Source organism: Telopea speciosissima, chromosome 10 (assembly GCF_018873765.1).
Source record: "Telopea speciosissima isolate NSW1024214 ecotype Mountain lineage chromosome 10, Tspe_v1, whole genome shotgun sequence".
NCBI lineage: Eukaryota > Viridiplantae > Streptophyta > Magnoliopsida > Proteales > Proteaceae > Telopea > Telopea speciosissima.
In genome coordinates this window covers 33638438-33664794 of record NC_057925.1, presented here as the reverse complement: position 1 = coordinate 33664794, position 26357 = coordinate 33638438, and the positions used below count along the sequence as shown (strand labels likewise).

Here is a 26357-nt window from a genome sequence, read left to right as displayed (position 1 = left end):
GTGACTATAATATCATCAACTTAGACAATGAGGGCTGTGATGGTACCATTGCCCCGCTTGGTAAAGAGAGTGTGGTCAGCTTGAATCTGGGAATATTCATTCTTCAGAATAGCTTGTCAAAAGCGCTCAAACCATGCCTCTGGTGACTATTTGAGTCCGTATAGTGCCTTCTTGAGGAGACACACTTTCCCCTCAGCTGTAGGTATTTTGAAGCTTGGTGGGGTTTGCATGTGCACTTCCTCTTCCAAGTCATCATGAAGAAAGACATTCTTCACCTCTAACTGATCTAATGGTCAATCTTTACTGACAGCTAATGATAAAAGAACTCTTATAGAGTTGTGCTCGGCTACAGGAGTAAATGTCTCCTGATACTCAATCCCATAGACTTGACTGTGCCCCTTGGCCACCAACCTTGCTTTGTATCTCTCAATAGTACCATCAGATTTATACTTGATTGTGTAGACCCATCTGCATCCAACTGGAACACATCCCTTGGGAAGATTCACCAATTGCCAAGCACCATTCTTGTCAAGGGCCATCATCTCCTCAAACATAGCTTGTCTCCACTTTGAGTCAGATATAGCATCAGTAACATTCCTGGGAATAGAAGCAGTAGAGAGAGTAGCATTAAACGCAAGACCTGTAGGAGAAAGAGCATCATAGGAAACAAACTGGGCTATAGGATTAGTATAAGCTCTTTTCCCTTTTCTAACAGCAATAGGAAGATCTAAATCAGATGGAGGAGAAGGGATGTCACCTGATTAAGGAGAATGAATCTCAGGATGTGGATCTGGATCCAAAGGGAACTCTCGGCAGGTCTTTTTTCCTTCATTATACAAGCCTTCACACCATTTGTATTTAATATGGTAATCCTTCTCCTTACTAGAACCACTTTCAACAACCAATTCTGTATTTCCATCGACATCCACAATCCTGTGCTTTCCAATGTCAAGCATAAAGGGAGAGATAAGTAGAGGATAATGAAGGAAATCCGCAGCCTGTTCACTTCAACAATTCTCCCCCTGAAGAGGATGATGAGGAGTAAAGAAAGGGACAAACTCAAGGAAGGTGACATCTTTGGAGATTAGGCACTTGTGAGAAAAGGGGTGATATCACTTGTAACCCTTGGTAGTAGAAGAGTACCCAAGAAAGAGACACTTGAGAGCATTGGGATCAAGTTTAGTACGATCATGGTACAAAATTTCACGATATATTGCCGAAATTTCAGTAAATTTCGGTAATTTCGACACTACCGAGACGAGATGGGCTTCCGAAATGAAAAAGTTCAAATTTCGGCGAAATTTTGGTATATTTCGTAGAAATACTGTGTATTGAGCAGTATATTTCGGTACATTTCATAGAAATACTTTGTGTATTGAGTATTGAACTATTGACTATTATGAAGTTTATGAGTTATGACTTATGCACTTACGACTTTATGAGTTTAAACTAAAGGCTACATTTGACTTTATTTTTGTTGCATAAGTTTGTGTAAATTTCTTATTATGTCTTTTAGTACTTAAACAATATGTATTTAACTATTTTATACAACATGGTCCGACCATATACAGTCAATCAAGGGTGCAAACCCAAAACGCCACTTTGAGTTCATTTTTTTTGCAATATGAAGGTTTAAATGTGTTTATTTAGCTTAAATAAGGGTGTCCATGAAGTATCAGGCCTAGATATGGCCAAATACCCACCGAGATGGACTCCTGAAATATTGCAAAAAAAATGCAATATTTCGGCGAAATTTCGCCAAATTTCGGATATTTTGGATATCTCGGTAGGCCCGAGATACCGATATATCGCGAGATATAGTACTATGAGTACGATGGGGTTTGTTAATATGCACATAACAAACACAGCCAAAGACTGTAGGAGGGAGAGAGAAAGTAGAAACCTGTGGAGATAAAATGTCTAAGGGAGAGTTGAAATCAAGAAGTTTGGTAGGCATGCGATTAATAAGAATGGAAGTAGTGAGAAGAGCTGTAGACCAGAAGGTCTTGGGAATATGCATGCCAAACAAGAGACTACGGGTGACCTCTAATAAATGACGATTTTCCTCTCAGTAACCCCATTTTGTTGGGGTGTGTCAACACACACAAGCTGATGGATAATGCCATTATAAGTAAAGAAGGCTTGGAGGCTACTAAACATGTATTCTCCTGCTTTATCATACCGAACAATTTTGATACGAGTATCAAATTGAGTAAGAATCATCTGATAAAAATTATGAAATGCATAAAAAACATCACTTTTATGATTCATAAGAACAGTCCAAGTAGCACGAGAAAAATCATCAACAAATGACACAAAGTAACAATAGCCAAATAAAGAGGTAGTAGGGGAAGGTCCCTAAACATCAGTATGCACAATATGGAAGGGAACTGTGGATCTATTGCCACTGTAAGGATAAGAAGAGCGACAATGTTTAGCAAATAGACATGGTTCACACTGAAATACATGGGAAGAAGGAATGGAAGAAAACAAATGTGGCATTTTTTGCCTCATAACACTAAAAGAAGGGTGACCCAACCGTTGATGCCACAACATCACAGAGTCAACAGTACTATTGTTGCTACGCCCACATATGTAGGACTGAGCAGTAGATGGGGGTGATGATCCTGGATCAAGAAGGTAGAGTTCATTTTCCTCCCGTCCATTGCTAATAATCCTCTTTGTTACCAAATCTTGAAAAACACAATGAGAAGGAAAGAAGGTAATACAACAATTCTAAGATTTGGTGAGATGTTTTATGATAACAGGTTAGTGGCAAGGTTAGGAACATGAAGAACAGAGTCAAGAGAAATAGTAGAAGTAACTCGAACAGTACCCTTACCAGAGATAGAAGAATGAGAACCGTCAGCAATTCTAACCTTATCTTTACCAGAGTAGGAATCAAAACACTGAGACATCCTAGTATGGTTTGTGGCACCGGAGTCAATGATCCAATGGTGGAAGATGTAGAAGCCAGTAAGGCAGAGGCCGAAGAATTGAACTCTACAGGAATAGTAGAAGAGTGGTGGGGCTGCAGTATCCGATGTAGGGCTGCATTATGATCCTGAATGGTGTTTGTCTGTAGTCGAGATGGAAGTCCCATAGGCTCAACCTCAAGCCTTATAGAAGATGTTCTAGCTCCCCCTCTCCTATTGGCATGCATACCAAGGGAATAGCCATAAAGTATCCAACATCTCTCTTGAGTGTGTCCATATTTCCCCCAGTGTCACCACTGAATCTTTTCCCGGCATTCGCTTGGGGTGGAAATTGACCTTTTCCTCTAACAATTGACATAATGTAGGAATATACAAGAAATAGGAATGATACCCAATCCAATGGGGAGTACACACTCTACCCAAACAAGCTAAAAAAAAAATGAAAAACAAAGCTTTTCAAACACTGGTAACTTCAGTCCAGCAATCAAACAAGATAATCATCTCAAAGAAAAGCAACTTCATCAAGACTGTCAAGGCATATCTTCATCACACAACCACTAGAGAAGCTCAAACAACACTGCTCATCACTATTACAGGCAAAAAAATAATCCTGATCGATTTGACCTCTAAGGGTCCAGTTATTTACCAAAGGAAATGGGGAGTCATTGCTCAATCCAAAAAAAGGATATCAAACATAGGTAACCACAGTTCAGCTAGCAAATCAGGCAAAACTTCCACCCCCAAAAAAAAAAAATCCAAATATATGTCTCAAGGCACAATGATCTCATCCATCAACATAAAGAGCCCAAACAACAGAAATCATCTAAACCAAATAGCAAGAAGCGGCATAATCCATCGACACCAGCAGCACAGATGAAAACAGAGCCTAGCGGTACCTTAAAATCCAAGAAGAAGATGATTTTTGAAGCAATTACTCTTGAGGATATGAACCGAGACCATGGGGGGGGGGGTCAAGTAGACCCTAGGGCGATTCAAATGAGCTATAACTCAGCTCCAAGGACAACCGAATGAAGGAGATGAGGAGAAATTACCAAATGGTTGGAGGTAACTTGTTGCACAGCTAGATTGAGCTCCAAACCCTTATTTCTTCAAGTAAGCGCCTCCTTTTGTGGCTCCATGGTCTTCATTCATTCCTCTTGTAAGATATCGTTAAGCTTTTCACATAATAACTCCTTCCTTGGAACCCCTTTGTAACCTAGGGTTCCAAAGAGAGGATAGAAACAGAACAAGAAGGTGAATCGACTCTCAAACCAACAAATTAAGCTCTGATACCAAGTTGGCAGTTGAAGACAGCAAGTGAACAAAGGAAAGATGAAGGTAGGAGGTTGAAGAATGAGAAGAAGAGAAAATGGTGCAATGTTGTGTATTGGAGAATAGACTCCAACAGACCTATATTACTTCACTAATGAGCTAAAAGAAATTACGTACACCTTCCTGAGGAGGTAAAAGGTAAAACAGAAAAAATACAATATAAGGCAACTAGTTAACTAACTAGTTCCTAAAGTACCCCTACTACATATAAACTCTAATATTAAATGGAGTTGGCCACATGGATCCTTGCCCGCCAATCTACTTTATTCAAGGTCATACATCATACAAGGCCTAAGTTATGCATGTCTTTCCTCACTACTTCCCTTAAGGTCATTTTAGGTTTGTCCCTGGCTCTTTTAGTTCCTTTAATCTGAATCAAACCACTCCTCCGTATTGGAGCATCTAAAGGCCTCTGTTGAACATGACCATGCCACCTCAAACGACTTTCTTTTAGCTTATCATGTATTGGAGCTACTCCCAAACCAGCTCTAATATGACCATTCCTTACTTTATCCTTCATAGTTTTGTCGCTCATCCATCTCAACATCCTCATCTCCGTTACATTGAATTTATCTATATGATGCTTCTTAACTACCTAATATTTTGCATCATACATCATAGCCGGTTGTATGATTTTCCTATAAAATTTTCCTTTAAGTTTTAAATGAATATGCCAATCACACAATACTCCGTTCACACCTCTCCATTTCATCCATCGTATTGTAATTGTCTGTGAAACATCACCCTCTATATTACCTTCTTTATTTATAATTGAGCTAAGATACCTAAAATAATCACTTTGCGGAATCTCCCTCATCAATTTTCACCACCTCACTATCCGTCCTAGTATAACCAAAGTTACACACTGTATACTTCTTCGTTCTATTTATCTTTAAATCTCTTGATTCCAAGGTTGATCTCCATAACTCTAACTTGGCGTTTAATATTTGCTTTTGTTTCATCCACTAAAACAATATCAGTAGCAAAAAGTGTACACCAAGGAACCTTCATGGCAACCCTATTTTAGGCTATATAAACACATGTAAATGTTCAAATTGCAAAAATAGTCACCCAAAGTGGTGTTTTGGATTTGCACCATTGATTGGCAATATACGGTCGAATCCTAATGTATAACTTAGTTAATTACACATAAACATTGCTTAAGACTTTAAGTACTGGAGGACATAATAATTAATGAACAATTTAAACAAGTAAATTCACTTGGAAGTTGGAAACATAAAGTGTATGACTCATAATTTAACTCATAATATTAAGTACAATAAGTCAATAAGTCAATAACAACTTAAGAAGATGATATCAATATGACAATATCCCCAATAGTCCAATACAAGTCAAGTAGTCATTAAGGAACTCAAATATTCTAATAATAATTACTCCTCCGTCTAAGATCGACCCCACTCATAGTCCGATGGAGCTGACGTGCATTGTTCTCCGACTATAGGACATATGAATGCCATGTCATAGTTTGGGAGAAGAAATGAGTATAGTCATCCACAGTGGTCATGTAAATTGCATCATCAACATGCTGAAGGTAACCTATCCTAAAATATGGGTCACCAAACTGTGAAGAAGTACTACCCACTGATCCACTATGATAAGATGCTTTTGGGAGCATGTACGGGTACGGCTAGTGGGTTGGATAGGAAAAGATGTCATCCACGAAAGATGATCCACTATGTCTTTGTGAGTGGGAGTCGTACTCAAAACTGGGAATGAATGGAGAGATATATGCTCCCCCCCCACCCAAGTCAACTGTCCTTGGCCATATGGATGTGAATGAGATGAACTATACTCTGACTGTGTTGGAGATGGACTGCTCTCTATCTGAAAAGATGGGGCATGGAAATGCCCCCTCGATCTGTTGTCCCTATCGCCAAAACTCAATCCACCAACAGAGCCAGATAAGGTATCAATGCCCATAAGATCAGAAAACAGCCTGCCTACTAGTACCACGAGGACGGGACTGGCCACGACGCTGTCTCGAGTAGGTCGAAGCGGCCGGTATGGTCAGTGTGGAGGCACGTGCACTGTGGTCTGTATCTTGTGTGGTATGATCAAACTGTGTTTCTCTGGTGAATCGGACCGGCTCATGCTCTCCTACTACATATGGGACTCGAGTCCCTTCATATGCTTGACCACCATCACCTCCATCATCACCATCTCCACCATCTCCACCATCACTACCATCATCATATGTACGAGTCCGAGTCTGAGCCTGATTCTGAGTCTGAGTCCCACCACCGCCACCGGAGGACACAGACCAATCTTCTTCCGTATCAATATTGCCATCAGTAGGCTAGAACGGTATGGATGATGCGTCCCATGCGTGTACCTCACCCTCTTCAGCCATGAACTCATCCACATCAGCTTCTATATGTTCGGCTATCATGGGGTCAGACCTACCTCCAGGCTGATCTAACACTGGCTCACCTGTATCCCTCACCAATCAACAATAGGATCATCATTTGACTCCACCTGGAAAATGTCGGCAAGATCGATATTTTCCCTAATATCCTCTTGTCCCATGTGTATGTGTTACATCTTCAACCTTAAATTGTAATGCACATACATCAAGTCAGATAGACGTTCGGAACCCAATCTATTTCTTCTCTTGGAGTGGATGAGAGAAAATGTACTCCAATTCCATTCACAGCCAGATGCGGAACATGTCCAGGAGAGAACCTTAATTGCTATTTTCCTCAAATTCTCTGCTAAACCCCCATACAAGACCCAGCATTCAGTTGCATTACAACAAAAGAGACACGTTATGTTCATTTAAAAAATTTCAATACATACAATGGTAGAAGAATAAGATATTGAATTGAGTAATGATTAATGACGAATGAGTACCGGCATCATCGCGTGTTCGACCTTGCTCTGCAGCATTGGTTCCAAAACTCCCCAATGCATCCCTAAAAGTCTTCAACTATAATCATGTGGAAAATATTTAATAGACTAGTGATGACTCATTACTATTTAATATTTACAGAGGTAATTCCAAATGAACTATAGGACTCACCTCATTGTTGCATATAGCTGTACTTTACTATTAGGCTCCAACTTGGCAACTACTTGCTTTACTGCTTCAATAAGACTACTATTCAACCCAAGCCTATGTAAAATTTGTAATTGCATAAAAAAAAAAATATATACTCACCGGCCTTATGCAGTAGATGCATAAGTTGATTTTTCCAACGCTCCTTGATAATTTTGAGAAAGTGTTTACTATCTTGTGGGTTCGCATTGTAAACATCATCATTCTTCAAGTCTATGGCAACATATAGATGTGGCATGGTTGGTCCCTTGAGAGCAGAATCAACTATGTGCAAAACCTTGACCATTGGGTCCAAAAGATGTACCACTTTATGCAGCTTTGACCAAAAGTCATCTGATGCAATGATAACTTTTGCTTCCTTACCACCATGGGTATTGGACCTATTCCAGTTAAACCAACCTTTAGAAGGTAACATAGATCTAAGACTGAACTTCTTGGTCTCAATACTCTTGAGTACAATGTAGTTGGTGGAGAATCTAGTTATGCCCGGCCTCACTAAGCCACCCCCACACTTCTCCCTCAAGAGGTTTAATGCAAACCCGTGGTTGTAGACAAAGTTGGTCATTTGTCTTGCTTTTTCTACAACATGTTGTACCAATTTGATCTTTCTCATATCCTTCAACATGAGGTCTATACAATGGGCAGCACAAGGAGTCCAAAACAGCCGATACTGTTATGCATAAACTTCTCACCGGTCTTCTTGTAGTTGCTTCCGTTGTCCGTTATAACCTGGACAACATTCCCCACTCTAACATCATCTACCACGTCCTTCAACAGTTTGTAGATATACTTTGCATCATTTTTCTCCTTGGATGCATCCACAAACTTAAGAAAGACTGTCCTCCCATCACAATACACCATAAAGTTGATGATGGACTTTCTTGTAGGACCAATCCAACCATCACACGTTATGGTCATCCCATAGCTCTTCCACATCCCTCTCATTTCATTGATATATTCTTGAAGCTCTCTCTTCTGTTGGGGGCAAATACACATCCATGATGTCATGTGGGGTGGGCCCCTTATACCCTAGGCCAGCCTCAGCAATGGAATCTATCATAGTCTGATAAAAGGGGCCTTGTGCAGTGTTTGCTGGGATGGTATTGTATAACATCCACTTAGCTATAGATTTCTTCACCATCCCCTTCAGATTTTTCCATCCTCCCTTGATTTTTGGTTGCTTATTGCTTTTCTTTTTGGTGTGGGGTCAATTCATGGTGGTACTACTGGAGGTGGTGGAGGCGGAACTGCCCTCGTACTTTGTGATCTCCTAAAGTGATTAGGCACCCCAAGCTGCCTACCACCTGCTCTAGATGTACCTGCTCCTCCACTACCACTAGCACCTGCTCTAGAGGTAGCAGCTCCTCCACTACCACCTACTCTCTGTCTCTCTTACTCCTCTAATAAGTGCCTCTGCTCAACCCTGTCACTCGTCTCCAATCCCTATCCTCTTGCTCAGTCTCTATATCATCAGGAACATAGACAGGATCATCACTATCACCATCATCATCATCATAAGCAACATCATCATAGCCTCCTGCTGTACTCCTCACTGCATCCTCAAGGTCTACCCTTGCCTTCTCCCTCTGAGCCTTCCTCTTACTCCCCCCCCTTCATGTACTCATTGATGGCCCTAGATACCTCAACAGGGACCATATGACATGAGACCACTCCAGGAGAATTCCGAACCAGATGTTGTTCGAGTCTAGTGGCCCCACCTCCCAAAAACTTCTGGTGACAGTAATTGCATTGTGTTTTTCTTGTATCCCCATCAATTGGAGTGTTGTGCAACCATGCAATGTCACTCCTAGTGCGCCTGGGTGGTCTTTGCTCCCCCTGGCCTGGGCTACTTGGCTCTGCTTCCCCTGCCTCTGGTTATGTCGTCTATCACGGTCCGCCATAATAGGACTTGTTTACTATTGCATGAATAAAAGACAATTCATTAATCATTGAAGCACATCAATTCCTTTAGTTTGAGAGCACTAAAACAAGTATATGGTTATTTAGTATTTTTTCGCTAACCCTCATATTTTTCTCATATTTAAAAATAATTTTTTAAAATATTTTTCAAATAAATATTGGCCTAACACAACAAAACCAAAATAATATGCAATGGGCAGCAATTAAAATACATGTAGAATTTACTGTCATATATTTCATTAATTTTAAATCAAAAACCTCATATTTTCCCCTATTTCTTCCCTATTTTTGAATTTTTAAATAATTTTTAAAAATTAAAATATTAATTATTAGCAGAAAAATATCTTCGACACCGTGAGGCTGTAGATCGGCCAATGGTGTCTAACATATATTTAATTGATCACCATACAATGTTCATAACCCCTATTATTTTTAGATTTTTGTTGTAGGAAAATCAAAATTTTGAAGCAGAAAAATAAAAAAATAATATATGTACCCAAAAAAAATTTCGACACCGTGAAGTTGTAGATCAGCCTCCAGTGTCTAACATATTAATTTCATCACAAACAAACATGTATTGATTATGCATTTTTCAAAAAAACAATTTTAGAGAAAATGGTTTTACCTGAAATAGTGGAAAGGATTCACAGATGGGCTAAGAAGTTTGAATCTTGTGTTCTCCAAGTGGTTCTGGCGTAGATTCGAAGGTCGAAATTCCGACCGAGACTAACGAGTTTCTGCCTTTTGTACTAAGTGATTTAAAAAGGGAATCTCGATATCTCGCGAGATGTACCAATATCTCAAGATATTATGAGAAAAGCGAAATCTCGACCGAGATTTGGTATTTTTTGATTCGAGGTACCATTTCGTTGCGTCCTTGTCGAGATTTTCGACATACGAGTTTTTGAATTATGCATTCACATGGGTGTAAGAACATGCTGTTACTTAATTACATTCATCCTTCACATGGCCAAACTTCTAAGTTTATACAAAAAAAGATCTCTTGGTCAAATGTTCTGACGCAGGCAGAAGGTTCACATCTGTAATAGAGAGATCAGATCTAATTTATAAGGAGATTAGGGATAGGATAAAGGGAGAAGACGAGGTTTCAAGATCAGATTCTGGTCTTGATGAAGAGAGAAGAAGAGACGGGGGGGGGGTTGAGAGGGAGTATCGTGAGAGAGAGGAGAAGAGATGAGATTGAGAGGGGGAGAGAAAAAAGAGAAGATGTTTGAGGAGAGGGGAAGGGATAGAAGGTGATCAAAGACACCTGCTGATTTCCAATGAAATCCAATATTCAATTCATTCTTCAAATCTTGCTTTAATTGTTTGATTACATGAGTATATAAAGAAAATAAAAATTGACTCTTGGAGTCCAGCATTAATCATCGAGAAGCTATCTCCAATAAAGCATTAAATTACTTAGAAACTAATACCAAGTAAAATAAATTTAATTATTTAACACAAACTTTTGGATTCTTACATAGAAAACTTAAAAGACCCACTTGAAAACTGAAAAAGTCTAATTAAAGCACCTAGAAAAAGAAATCAACTCATTAACTAAGCCTAGGAAAATGAAAAGACACATTAGAATATTAAAAAAAACTTTGAGAAAATTAAACTCTGGTCGTGTGGCTCTTTGGAGTCGACTTCATGTGCCCCACCAGCAATAATATCGCAGGGACTAACCCTGGCCAGCTTAACCCACGGCTGGGCTTAATTGGGGCTGGTTCTTGGCCCTGCGGTTTGGGTCTAGTTCTGATATAGACCAAAACAGCATGAAGGATCTTCTTCAAGCTTGACACTGTATCATGTTCATATCAAAGCATAAACTTGTTCCAAAATCTTTCAAAATAAGAACACAGTAAGTCATCATGCATCATCCGTTCTAGCAATGCCCTTGCCTTTATCGGACTTTCCATCATCTGTAGAAAAAGTTCACAACAATAAAGTGGTGAGCTTAAAAGCCTAGTGAGTGATGCTATAATAACAATGCTATCAATCACATCATATACATAACCATCCATATGCATTTCATCACTCACATACCCAAGTTTCTGTTTGCTATTATAGAGAGATTACAGCGAGATGACGCCTGGACGCCACGCCTAGGCGACGCCTTGACATCTATGGTTTCTGCCTCTGAGGTGTATCTTTGATTCATAAAGTATGAACATGAGGAGCTAGTGTAGATGGTCCAACATCATCTCGCTTTTCTGGTCTCTTCATAATGACAAGAATCTCAGTAAGAGCACCTTGAGTTTCTCCCATGAACTTGTCAAGATTGGCCTCATTCCTCTCAAGACTAGACTTAGTCTTCTGTTGATTCTCAATCAGTACTCAATATAACTTGTGCAACTCAGGGTTGGTGATGTGACCTGTGATGGTTAGTAACTGCCAGAAATTTGGCTCTGATACCAATTGATGTCAACCTGGGTTCGATAACCCTTAAATTTGGGTTGATATTTGAATCAATAAACAACTCAACCAGAAAATAGTGGCAATTTCATAATTAAATGGAAATTCAGAACTCTATTGGAAAGAGTAAACAATAATTAGGATAGAAGCATAAATAGATTTCAAAGAGCAGTGTGATTCTGAAATTTAAGACAAGAGGGGATAAAGTTGAAACTTGAAACAACTTAAGAAGGATCTTTGTGCAAATAAGTGGTATGTTCTGTTTGTTTTAGGGTGGACGTTGGTGCAATGGTAAGGTTGGAAACAGCCTCTGGAAACAATTGGTCACGGTAAGGTTGGAAACAACCTCTGGGTCACGGGTTAAAGTCTCTGAAAACAGCCTCTCCGTGAAGTGGGGGTAAGGTTGTGTACATTATGATCCTCCCCAAACCCCGCAGTGGCGGGAGCCTTGTGCACTGGGTTCACCCTTTAGTTTTTTTAAAAAAAAATATGTCTTCTTTTATCTCACGACAAAACATGAGCCTAAGGAAGCCAAATCGAATTCAAGTGGTGTAACTCTCTCATATGGACTCCAACTGGTCTAAAACTTTACGGATGTAGTGAGTCGCATAGGAATTACATCACACCATACTTATTCCTCATACTTCTGAAGTTTCAGTGGTACTGAACAACGCTGGTTTACCTCTATGGTGTTATCGTTCAACAAGGATACCTTATAAGGTTGAGGATACTTCTCCACCTTCAGATTCTCCTCTACAAAATTATCTGAAGTAACGTTGACGCAGCTGCCGCTGTCAACTATCACCAAAGCAATGTTATCTTCGGATCGCATGCGGCTGTAGAAAATAAAGCTGCGTCGCCAGTCCTCTCCCTTGGTTTCAGCCATAAAAATACGTCTGACTACATGAATGCCATAGGTACCGTCATTGTTGGCATCATCCTCATCATATTCAGCCCTACCATAGTCATCATCTTCGAGTGGGTATGGAAATAGATCAGGATCTTCTTCATCGGGTGCACTTTCAACTTCTGCAACAACTTTAATTTTTTTGATGATGTGGACAATTCTTAGCGTAATGTTCAATCTCTTGACAATGGAAACATTCTGCCTTGGTGCCACTAGTCATAAGAGCCTTACCGTTGTCCCGTTGAGTACGGGTTGTTGTAGAAGGTTTAGGTGCTGGAAAATTCCTCCTATTCTCCCTAGCTTGATACCCAAACCTCTTGTTTGTGGATGCCAATAACTCTTCAGCACATAGAGCTTTCTCAAAACAGTCTGTAACATTTACCATATCCGTAACCCCAATGACCTAATCCCCGTACGAGAGGAGAGAGAATCGAATTGCTCCATATACTCCATAACTGACAAATAACCTTGACGAAGAGAATTTAGTTTATATTGAAGGAGTTATGTACCAGTCAACCATAATTTGGTGTGTTCGAATGTTGCCAAAATCGCTTTGAATGAAATTATTTTTTTGGGCATAAAAAAAATGAATATTTTACCGCATTTTTGGTTTTTAGCAATGTTTTACCATATTAAGATTTATGGAATTTTTAGATTTGAGAAAAACCCTAGCATTAGAAAGTTGAAAATTACACCTGCCATAAAAAATCCCATTTTTGTTTTTGAACTGGGACGTTGACTTTTTATCCTTTTGGAATTTGATTTTTTAACTATTTTTATTGGATTCAATTAGGGGGGTGTTTGCTTATTTATGAATAATATCTTAAGTAAATGAAATACAAAAACATTTACTTAAATGATATTAGGCATAAATAAGTATATGTCCTGGTTTCTGGCATAAATAAGTGTTTGTATACCAAGGCTTGCAAAAATAGATGTCTATATATCAAGATTTCCCACCGGGATGACCAAAACCACCGAGATCTCGGCCAAGACATTGTAACTTTCCAATTCGACCTTCATCTCGTCTCCACATTTTGAAATGGCAAGATATTGGCTAGATCTCGCGAGTTCTTGTACCATGAACTGCATCACCTTGACAACTATGATCATCATTTATCAGTTTAAATCCTTGTATTGCAAGTTTTTGAGTTATAGATTGTAAAATTTCTTGTAATTTCATATTGCACTTGGTGTCGTATCTTTACTGTATTGCTTGAACATATTCTCATTCTTCTTGATTCTTTGCTTGGTGTTGGTTCCTCATATGCAAATGAATTGGCTTTTGTGGAACAACAATGCATCTTTTGATTTCAATGTATGCTAGAAACTAGGCAGTTGAGGATTTAAATTACATTTCATGACCTGGAAAAGAAATTCTCATGGCATTTCAAGATAATTGGCATCTGGCAGGAAATCTAACTCTTACAATTCGAATATAGGTCTGCAATACAATGGACTCGATGTCCCATCTTTTAGCTACAAATACTTTCTTCCTAGAGGCATGATTCCTTGGTTCTTCAGCTCAATACAGATTACTTATTAGATTCCAATGTTTTTATTCTACCCATACAGCATTGACTGCTAAGTAATTGACCAGGCCTGCAAATTAAATATGCGAATAGTCTGTATGGACAAACAGTTGCAAAGTGTGCCCATAGTCTCTAATTGGTTTTATCTAAATTTGAGGTCCTTCTTATCCAGTGGGCTATAGAAGATGGCAGATAGCGAGGACATTCAGCCTCTCGTTTGTGACAATGGGACTGGAATGGTTAAGGTACCAAGTCTGAATATTCTTCGTAAATTCTGTTATTCATATTCTGTTAATTTTAGATGTCCCTAATTATGTTCTTTAGTAACTGTGAGCCGCTGTTTGACTTTGATTTTGGAACTTACATTTAACCTTATTTGAATGAACTTTAATAATTAGGCTGGTTTTGCTGGAGATGATGCTCCGAGAGCTGTGTTCCCTAGCATTGTGGGTCGCCCACGGCACACTGGTGTCATGGTTGGTATGGGCCAGAAAGATGCTTATGTTGGGGATGAGGCTCAGTCAAAGCGTGGTATTTTAACTCTAAAATATCCAATTGAGCACGGAATTGTAAGTAACTGGGATGACATGGAGAAGATCTGGCATCATACTTTCTACAATGAGCTCCGTGTGGCCCCTGAAGAGCATCCAGTTCTCCTCACTGAAGCACCTCTCAACCCCAAGGCTAATCGTGAGAAGATGACCCAAATAATGTTTGAGACCTTCAATGCTCCAGCCATGTATGTTGCAATCCAGGCTGTTCTTTCGCTTTATGCCAGTGGTCGTACAACTGGTAAGCAAATCTTTTACAGGCTAAATCTTTTTCTCCAGTGTTTTATTACATTGAAAATCATTAATATATTCTTTTGGGGGTTGGCATGAATACTATTATCAAATAATACTTATGAACAGAAAATCATTGTTGGGGTCTAAATTGTTGATCCCAAGTGGTTGGATTAGTTGAATGTTCGGCAGTAACAAATACTTGATCCTCCAGACTCCAGGATGAAGATGAGTATGTCTGGGTGCTCGTGTTTAAACCTTTTCTCAATGTAGTGGTAATGTTAATAGTCTGTCAATGCATCATCTTTATTTGTTACGTAGGTATTGTTCTGGATTCTGGGGATGGTGTCAGCCACACAGTTCCAATCTATGAAGGTTATGCTCTCCCGCATGCCATCTTGCGTCTGGACCTGGCAGGCCGTGATCTCACAGATGCCCTTATGAAAATCTTGACCGAGCGTGGCTACTCTTTCACCACCACTGCAGAGCGTGAAATTGTGAGGGACATGAAGGAGAAGCTGGCTTACATTGCCCTGGACTATGAACAAGAGCTAGAAACAGCCAAGACCAGCTCTTCTGTGGAGAAGAGCTACGAGTTGCCTGATGGGCAGGTCATCACCATCGGAGCTGAACGTTTCCGATGCCCAGAGGTCCTCTTCCAGCCATCAATGATTGGTATGGAAGCTGCTGGCATACATGAGACAACCTACAATTCCATCATGAAATGTGATGTCGATATCAGGAAGGATCTGTATGGCAACATTGTCCTCAGTGGTGGTTCCACAATGTTCCCTGGCATTGCTGACAGAATGAGCAAGGAGATCACAGCTCTAGCACCCAGCAGCATGAAGATCAAGGTGGTGGCCCCACCAGAAAGGAAGTACAGTGTTTGGATTGGAGGCTCCATCTTGGCATCTCTCAGCACTTTCCAGCAGGTAAATTCTCTTATGCAAGCATTCTGATTTACATATCCATCCAATATGCTTTTCAAATATAGGGCCCTTGAAATTGAGAACGTTATTGTTCAGCACCCTTCTACTGATAGATATAACCCTTTGCCTTTTACTGCAGATGTGGATTGCAAAGGCTGAGTATGATGAATCTGGGCCATCAATCGTGCACAGGAAATGCTTCTGATCACACAATAGCAGGGCATATGTTGATGAAGCGAAGCAAGCCAAATCACAGAAATGTGTCCGACTGATCTTGAGAAATGCTGCTTTCTTTCTTTATTTCCCATTTCTTCTCTCTTTGTTCCTCTAAATTTATTGAAGAACTTGGTAGGGGTGAGAATTTTCATGCCAGGGAATCCCAATTTTTAGTTTTGTTTCATCTTAAAAGTTGTGCATTAATTTGGTTAAACTGACTGGATTTCTACTCATCATAAATCAAACATGGTTTCATTTTTAAATGTTTGAATGACCTCAAATGAATAGTTGAGAACCTTGTGTATTGATCTCATAATTTTAGTGAGCCAGTATTGTCTTTATTGGTTTGCACTGGAATGAAAAAAGTCTTCATGGTAGATGCAGGAAATGTGCCGTTCTGCTCGGATGACGAGCTGCTTTTGCCAAATTTACACCCTGTAGCATTGGCTGGATTGCCTAAACACCACTTATCATTCGTGTGACACTTATTCTGAGCTGTACTGACTAGATTTAAGACAAATGTTGGGCATCTCTGAGCTGACCCCATTTAGTTGGGATAAGGATATGTTGTGCATCCTTGAAGATACTTGGCTTAGTCAGATGGACTGAAGTCCTCATTCAAAGAGAATGAGCAAGGGCAAAACTACACAAAAATCTGACTATGAATGTTTTCGTTCAAATAGTCTAAAGCATGAGCATAGCTGTGACAAGGGTGCGGGCCTGAATCTGGACCTTTACCATTAATGTTTCCTCCATTCCCACCCATGATTATGAAAGCTAATAAATCAGCGAGTTACAGGCCAGCAGCAATGGTCCCCCGAAAATAGTTTAGGTCAGCAAAGCCTACTACAAATGGTTGACACTTTATTTTATACTGCTCTTCCAAGTTTAATATTGTTTTCATTTCTTTGGTTCACACTATTTTTATGTAAGGATGTTTCATATTCAATCCACGTTCATTTCCAAATTCGGATACGAATATGATAATCCTTCGGTCGGTCTGATTATTATCCATTCGTTTAGCAATCTGACGCTAATAAAATCTCTAAAATATATCTTTGTGTCCGTCTATCCGATTAAGTTACTTTATTGGATTGTGTTTTCTTATTTTACAAGTTAAGATAATGTGATTTTTTTTTGTAGTTTTCAATTGGTTTATATATATTTTGTATGCACTCTGATACATGGAATCACATATCTATTAAAATAATACAAGATAAAATCAAAAGTAAAAAAACGTAAGAAAATCAAAGACTAAGAAGAGTAGAAGAAACAGTGTTGCTGAACTTTTAAGTCTCAACCCTAACCCTCAACAAAATGGTAAGGATGTCAACGGGTAGTCGAAAATTTATATTCAATCCACATTCATATCTATTTAGAAGAATCTGTATTCGAAAAATCACTATCCGGAAACTATCTGAATCAGTCCGAAAACTGATAGGATATTATCCAAATCCATCCGAATATAATCAGATACGGATATGGTAATGCCATTATCTATCCAACCGAGTTCGATCCGTTTGCATCCTTATTTTTATGTATACTACTCTTCCAAGGGAAATATTGTGTTTCTTGTGTTAGAGCTATGGGAGATGGATCATAGGAAATTTCTGGTTTGGTATAAAAAATACTAAACCCGTCTCTTTTCTTCTCCTATAAGAATTAAGAAAAAACAAGAAGAAAAAAGAATCTCTTTCCATCTCTATGGAAAAAGAAAAACATTCCATACCCGAATGCGCAACGGAAAGTGATCGATTCGATTTTTTTTCGCATCCTATGAATATTAAACAATAAAATTGTTAACAAAAAGAAATTAAATGTGCTAACCTGTAGAGTCTCAATTATTGCTCCTCCTCCAGATAATGGTTCTTTTCCCAACGAGCACACCAAGAAAGATATTCTTGAACCATCTTGATGCAACCAAGGTTCCTCAAGCCAACACAACAATCATCTCCAAGAAAAGATCCAATCTTTTCCAAGAATCAGGGTTTTTCAAAAACCCCAAATCTCAAAACCCAAAAGTGAGCAAGAGAATCAAGAGGAGAGAGAGAGAGAGAGAGAATTTCATACAGGGGAGGGGAGAGAAAATTCTCCAAGATGCTTGGCCGACTCCCCCTCTTTTTTGTGGTTTGAATAGTTGAGAGCCCCACTTGTATTCCTTGTGAGAGTTTGACACCTCTCTCCTCAAGTTGACTTGTATCCCAAGATTCTCTCCCAGTGTGCTTATAATTAGTGAAGAAGTAGAACATCATTTCAATTAAATTAATAAATCAATTATTTAATTAGCAAATCCCAAAATTACCCTTACATAATAACAACTTATTATGCATCACCCTCCACTAATCAACATCATCATTATGGAATCTAGGGCATGTATATAAATACTGCCAAACTCCATTCCATAGTACATGTCCATATCTGAGCATCTGTGTATGTGATTGGAATTTGCAAAACACGATTAAGCATTTTTTATCAAAGCATACATATCATCTATCATTGTATGTGGAAATAAGTTTTGCAAACCATTTCCAAAATGGTACATGATCCAAATTCTCATATGACCATTCACCGATCAGTGAGAGGGCTTCATTCAACTTAGGCTAACTAGGTTATGAGACCACTATGGTGGTCAGGATTGAGGTCTTCATGCCTTGTGTTGACTAGACTAAGAATCCATCGTAGTCAGTGAGATGGCTTCATTCAACTCACGTTGGCTAGGTTGTGAGACAACCATGGCGATCAGTACTGAGGTCTTCATGCCTCGTCCTGACTAGACTGCGAAGCCATTGTAGTCAGTGAGAGGGCTTCGTTCAACTCAGGTTGACTAGGTTGTGGGACAACCATGGTGGTCAGGACTGAGGTCTTCATGCCTCGAGTTGACAAGGTTGAGAAGCCATCGTAGTCAGTGAGAGGGCTTCGTTCAACATAGGTTGACTAGGTTGTGGGACAACCATGGTGGTCAGGACTGAGGTCTTCATGCCTCGTGCTGACTAGGCTGAGAAGCCATCGTAGTTCGTGAGAGGGCTTTGTTCAACTCAGGCTGACTAGGTTGTGAGACAACCATGGTGGTCAAGACCTTAGTTAGTTCGCTTATAATATGTGTATTCGAATATTTAATTAAAAAAAAATGTATTTCACTGTACTTTCCACCAAGACCCTTTTTATTCAACTGGTCATAGGAGACAATCATGAGCATCATACAATGTGTGCTTCCCAAGACCCTTTTTGTGCATCTCTCTCTCTATATTTTTTTAGTATACCCATTGTTGAGGATTTGTAATAACTTTTAATGTCCTAACATCATTCGCTTTATATGTATTAGTGTTAATGGCATTATTGTAATTTATAGTAACCTATTAGTGCATCTTTGTCTTTATTTTTTGTTTAATATACATTTCATTTGGATTTTTAATAATTTTTAATGTCATAATATCATTTACTTTATATGGATTATAGTATTAATGGTATTTCAGTAATTTATAGTAAACATTACAAAATTGTTGCAGAAACAGGTTTTATCAAACACCTTTACATTACAAAAGTGTTCTGGATATATCAGACACCATTTTGCAACCCAAAAACGTTATTCTGCAAACAAAAACACCAAATAACATTTTTGGGCAGAAACGACACAGAAACACATGTAACGTTATCAAACGGTGCCTAATATTCTACACATGGAATAGGTCTTAAACAAGGTCCCAATGAGGTCGAATCGAAGATACACACTCGAGTGCATCGAATCACCTATGTACCGAAGGTGAGTGTGTTGGATCCTCGACTTAATTTGCGGAGTGTTTGGTCATGCGATGTTGATGAGCATTCATGCATAATTATTTGATACTTGTTTGATCTATTGTGAATGTTAGAATTGCTTTCTATAATGTTCACTATGCTTGTTAGTTTAGGTCAGTTGTAGTTTTTTTTTTTTTTTTTCTTTTGATAAATGAAAATATAATTAAAGGGAAGAAAAGTCTAAAATACATACACTAGACCTATTACATTTGGCTTGTACTGCTAGTTTATGAGCTAGAAACACAAAAGATCTGTCGTGTTTACATAAATAAGAGTTTTGAAGGATCCCAAAATATGCTTAATGTCCCAAAGAAGAGTGAACATTCCCCAAGGCCATTCTTTGGTAGATTGATTGAGCTATTGGACCAAGTCCTTGCAATCAATGCAAATGTTGAGATGCTCTCCTCGCCAGTCTCCTAATTGCCGTAGTCTGAGGAGAAATCCTTGTGCTTCTGCTTCTTGTGTTGTTCCTGTATAACCAAAGTTTGAGTACGCACATATTAAGTTATTATTTGGAAAAGAATTGCTGCCCAGCCTCTGCTTCCCCTGTTTCTACCAGAAAACTACCATCACTGATCATGATTAGTGAGTCCGGATGAAGGTAATAAAATCATTTTTACTTAGCACAGTTGGTGAGGATGTAGGATTGGGATTCAATTCGGATGTGGGATCATATAAGATTTGCATTTCTTGGACCCATCGATTAACATTTTGTAGAATCGCAAGTGGATTGGGCTAATTATGAGATACCCAACACCAATTTCTTTCAGTCCAAATGAAGTAACATGTGATTGAAAAAATTGACACCACAGCTTTAATGTCGAAGGAGGGCCAAGGCAGATCAGATAGAAGTGAATTACAAAGCTGGAGAATTGAATCGGCTTGAAGGAATTCAAACCGAAGACCAAGAGGTCCAGACTACCAAACATGCTTGGAGACATGACTCGAGAGAAAAATGTGCCATAAAGTTTCAGCTGAGTTACCACAAAGAACACATGTATCATCAATTTGAATGAATCTCGAAATGGAAGATCTAGTCCCAATTCCATTTTGGAAAAGTTTCCAACAAAACAGTTTGAATTTTGGATGGATTTTTAGTGACCAAAGTGTTTTCCAAATTCGCAAAGAATAGATTGGTGGGTGGGAATTGGAAGAGGTGAGCGGGGGTGGATTGTTTGGAAGACGAGTTGCGGTTAGTTGTAATTACTAGACTTGCTATTATATTTATGTATATGTTGTTAGATGCTAGGATCTTTTGAATTATGATTATTGTGATGAATGAGATGATGATGTGATTATGGGATCCGAGCGCCAAAGGGCTTGCCAGTCTCAGGATTGCCATTTGTTAAGTAGGATACATGCATATAGAGTAGGCCTTGGAAACGAGGTACGGAATGGCCGGTGTGAATTCCATTGTCGTATCGCCGTACTCACTGTTGTATTTTATTTCGATATACTTGTTGCATTAGAGATGATTGATGCATTTGGTCGGGAATTGGGTTGCGGTGTGATCGAGGAGATAGCTGGTATTATATTTGTCATACTATTTGTGTGTGGGTGTGTATACTAGAGGAGACGGGTGGATAGTGTGGCCAAAGGGGAATCAAGTACTATGGCCCCGGCCTCTGGTATATGCATATCCATGCGCCATCACCCATGTAGATGCATGTTGGTTAGGACGTTTTGAGTTATGTAACCCGATAAGGGTATTTTGGATATTTTTTTTCTTTGTTTATTCCCTGTTATAAGCATAGTTGGCTATACAGGGACAATATTGTAATTCTATCTTATAAGTGAATGTTATAAATGAAGGGGCTGAGTGTGAAGATTTTCACTCAAGCCATTCTCTTAGTTTCTATCTTGCTAACATGGTATTAGAGTAGGACTCTACAACCCTATTCTGATCTAAGGCCAAAAACCCAGCTCCTTCCCTCCATCATTTTTCCCTTCTTCCCTCCTTTCTTCGTTCTTCTTTCTACTCTTATTCTTAGTTCTTTCCCTTCACCTTAGGGTAGCACTAATGAGGTGATCTTACAATCTAGTTGCTGCCCTTCAAACCACCTCATCTTCCTCATGACATAAGCCACATATATGCCCGATAGTTGATGCCCTTCTCTTTACGGTCTTGAAGTTTTCTAGGTTTTGAAGATTCAGCCTTGATACCTGTTGTAGGATGATCTTCTCTCGATTAGAGCTTCCTTTGCAGCCCTAGCCAGCAACTATCAACATTTCCCATCTCTTCTTTACAGATCTTAACCTCTAATCGACCTTCTTTTCAGTTTTTGTTTGTTCAAAAACTACCTCCAATCGATTTTTGGGTTTGGACTGCTGGGCTGCCTATTGGTGCTACCTTTTTTTGAGCTATTTACTACCCTCACGAACTTCCCTCGACCTCAGTTTCAGCCATTGGTTGTTCACCCTTTCAAGGCATCTCACATCTCAGCTATCGATTTCAGCATACAAGGGTGCTCAACTGGTGTTTGAAGAATTGGCTCTTATAGTTCTCCTTCTCTGATTGGTATGAATTTTTTAGGACTTCTTCAATTATTATTGAAGAGTACTCGATCAAGTTTTCAGCCTATTTCATTGGAGATTTCTTGGAGTTCTTGTTGTTACCTTTTTCAGCAATTACTTTCTTGTGTTGGTGCCTTTTGTTGGAGCATTCTTTGCATCATCATGGCAGGTTCAGACTCCTCTTCTGAACTTATGAGCTTGATGGATAGTCCCGGACAGAGTTCCTTCCCCTTGCTGCTCCTATCAAGTTCGATGGCACAAATTACCTCAAGTAGTCTCGGACTACCTACTTAACCATTGCTGGTTGTGGCCTTAGTGGCTATATCCTTCGTACTAACACCATGCCAGTTGAAACTGGTTCTCCGTAAGATAAGTGGATGTCACATGATGCTATGGTGATGCCTTATTTGCTCCACTCTATGCAACCAGATTTATCCGATGATTTCTTACTTCTGGAGACAACCCATCAGATCTGGAGTGCTGCCAAGTAGACTTATGGACGTGTTGGGAATGCTGCTCAGGTGTATGAGATCCACAGGAAGGCCCATGACCTCACTCAGAACGAGTTGTTTGTCTCTGCGTACTATGCTGCCCTTAAAAGCTTGAGGCAGCAATTGGATCATTACTCCGACTATCAGCCCTCTACACCTACTAATATTGCTACCTATAAATACGTCGAGAGTATCCGTGTGTATGATTTCTTGGCAGGTCAATGTGGAGTATGACCCTATTCGAATGCAAGTGTTGAACCAGTCTCCTTTTCCTACAGTAGAGCAGTCATTTGCTATGGTTCATACAGAGGAGACTCGTCGAGCTGCGGTGTTACATGTTACACCCCCATTCCTGAACCACGGGGAATGCAACCAAAGTGTACCAATACGCTCCCAAACCCTTAAGATCATAGATGCAGTATACAGGATTAACCCATACACACGACCATAGAAGATCAAAATAGGTTAAAATAGTAATATCAGAGTTTACAGAATCTACGTGATAATTTATATATGTTTGTTTAAGTTACCCTCCCATTACAAATCAATCCAATAAGGACCTACGTATTACCTATTGTATAAATAATACATCTATCATGAAAGGAATTAAAAGAATACACCTATAAATCAAAAAAGAATAATCAAGTGTATCAAAAGATGGCCACCGGCCATAAATCACTGTCCCGCCAAGGAATACACATCACAACAGCACTCCGATCCATGCTCCACGATCTCCCGAGTCCACCAATCAACATAACCAGCCTCAAGAGTCCCTTACTCTGTGCCACCCTACTCGAATGTACCCACATCATCTAAAAATATGTTTCCTCGAGGAGTGATCTCCACTGAGCCCAATGAGTGATTAAACCACACAAGCAAGCACAATAATAATGAATGGGGTTGATTGCAAACCCTACATGATGGACGGATACCAAGGTATCCCATACCACCAAGATAGATTGTACATCACATACAATTTACAATCATGCTACATGAATGAATGATGATGTATAGTTTTATGGTTATCTACCTAACAACACAACTAAGTCAGGTATAGTACTATAGCAACACCTTAGGCAGCATCCCCGACATCGGTACCATAAACGGATGGTATACCGGCGATGACAAACCTGAGTTACGCTAGAAGCCTGTCATACCGGTCTCCACCAAGAGATATACGCAAACCCCTAAGTCAAATCCCGTCCTAACGTTCGGCTTGAACTTCCCGGGTGGGTATACCTGAATGACGGTCGGAACCCACGGATTTGATCGACACCTAACCCCCTGTCGGTAAGGGTTATAGTACTAGGTAAACATTTATCCTAGCTATCATTCACCTATTGTATGAGTCAGATATGCATGTGCATAGGCCAGAGGCCAAATCCATAGATACTGAAATACGATCGGTTGGCTATCCTCTCGCCCCTCTAGCCCATATGTACGCATACAAGTACGAGATGTGAATACCGAAGGCAGTCGATCGGTCACCATCCCGTTTTCTCCTAATGCAAAGGACAACTCTAATACAACTACGACAATCCCAAGCCCAGCACCAATCAGCACTTGGATCCCGATTTCGAAGCCCTAGGTCTACATGCCATGAGTGAATCCATATTATGGAAACCCCAGGTCTAGCACTAACCGGTACCCGAGTCCCATAACTAGATCTAATACCATTCGCACCATAGTGTAATAGAATAAATAATATCGCAAGATAAGAATGTAAAGTCCTATCAACATCTAAACATGTATATCATCCTACATCTTAACGATAATTATATAATATAGCACACATGCATGAATGGCATCCGCAAGACAAGACACACAAACAATCCATAAATTAAGACATTTGTTTAACTCACTCATCTTGATTCTCAATCAATCATCAATACCGAATTCTTCAAGTCGGTGATCGATGCCAAGCACACCGTCCCACGTACTAATACGCCCCCGAGTCGGGTGAGTCAACCTAAAGAGGGTGTACAATGTGGGGAGAGGTTAGTGTCTTAGGGCCAAAAGAGTTGGGCCTCATAAGTTACCAAACAAGGCTGAAAATAGGGGACCGGCACATACAGCAAGGCTAGGACCGGCAGATGTCATCTGCCTGTCTATGTGCCTGTCCCTCTCGGGAAACTCCACCGGGAGAAATAGTATCACAGGGACCGGTACTTGCATGTGCCTGTCCATGTGCCTATCCCTTGACAGTAGCTATGACACCTGCAACATTTCAAGACCAGCACATACAGCATGTGCCTGTCCATATGCCAGTCTTGCTGTTCATGCTATTTCGAGAATGGTTTTGTAACCCTAAAGTCTTAGGCTAAAATAGGGTATTCTTAGGGGTTTTTAGGGGTCTCTTTGGCCATGAGAACAACTCCAATCAAGGTGCCATACCACACACCCAACATGGGTTGGTAAACCCAATGATCGATTAGTTCCTCCATTAAAATACATATGGGAAGGAAACTCATGGGTTTGGGTGTTGGGGTTTGGAAGGGTCTTTAATCAATGTTATTTAACAACCCACAAACCATACATCTATGGTCTTCCATGAAGGTTCGTGAAACCTATAAATGGAGGTGAATCCCCAACTTAGGGTTCATAAACGAAAAAGGGTGAATGGGGTTCAAAGTAGGATTTGGTGTTTTTATAACTAAGCTTCAAAGATTAGCCATCAATGGCCTTTCCATTAGGTAGGTGAAGCATTTATAGCTTGATCATAACCCAAACCCTAGCTCTATAAATTAGGAAATGAGAGAGAGAGAGAGAGAGAATGCTCACCAAGGTAGGAGAGCAAGCTTGAGTTCCACCTCTCTCTCCTTCCTTCTTCTTCTTCTTCTTTCTTTCCTTCTCTCCTTTCCTCTCCACGATTTAGGGTTTCTATTGTGAGGTGAATAGTGGTTTGACCCTTATTTACCTCACTGTAGTCTTACGTCATGTTTGGTTGTCTTAGGTCTTTAGGTCCATTTTAAGTTATTGGGCCCATTATACTACTAGGCCCATAATATGATTAGAAGGGTTATAAAGTCCTAAGCCTGTTTTAGTATCTATACTTATGAGTTATTAGGATATTAACTTACTCTCAATGATCTATAAGTGGGAACAGGTACACCGGGCGCGGGCCGTGTGGATCCTCGGAATGAGAAAATTCTAGGAATGCACCCTCGAAGACAAACTTTCCCCTATCTTTGTTGATGTACCTACCTCGACGACTTTTCCTAAGTCACGATAAAAAATCTTATGGGATGGCTTGAGTATCATGGCCCACAGTTCACGAGCGTACTCCGCTCCCAGTTCTACACAAAAGGTTCAAACCAGACCGGTGGTCAGACCGGGTTTTAAACCAGGTTTGGGGCACGAATTTAACATCCTCTCCACCTTATAAGAATTTCATCCTCGAAATTAAGACGTACCTATCATGTTGAACAAATGGGATGCGTTGCTCGAATCTCTCTCTCGACTCCCAAGATGCCTCCTCGTCATAATGGTTTCTCCATCGTACCTTA

General features: G+C 39.8%; 1 protein-coding gene across 1 annotated transcript; it reads left to right on the top strand.

Moving 5' to 3' along the window:
- Positions 1-14287: 14287 nt before the first annotated feature.
- LOC122642102 (actin-like) lies at positions 14288-16264 on the top strand. Its single transcript, XM_043835515.1, has 4 exons — positions 14288-14366; positions 14520-14913; positions 15225-15838; positions 15975-16264. The coding sequence occupies exons 1-4, from the start codon at positions 14307-14309 to the stop codon at positions 16038-16040; spliced, it is 1134 nt and encodes a 377-aa protein (XP_043691450.1). The 5' UTR covers positions 14288-14306; the 3' UTR covers positions 16041-16264.
- Positions 16265-26357: the final 10093 nt, after the last annotated feature.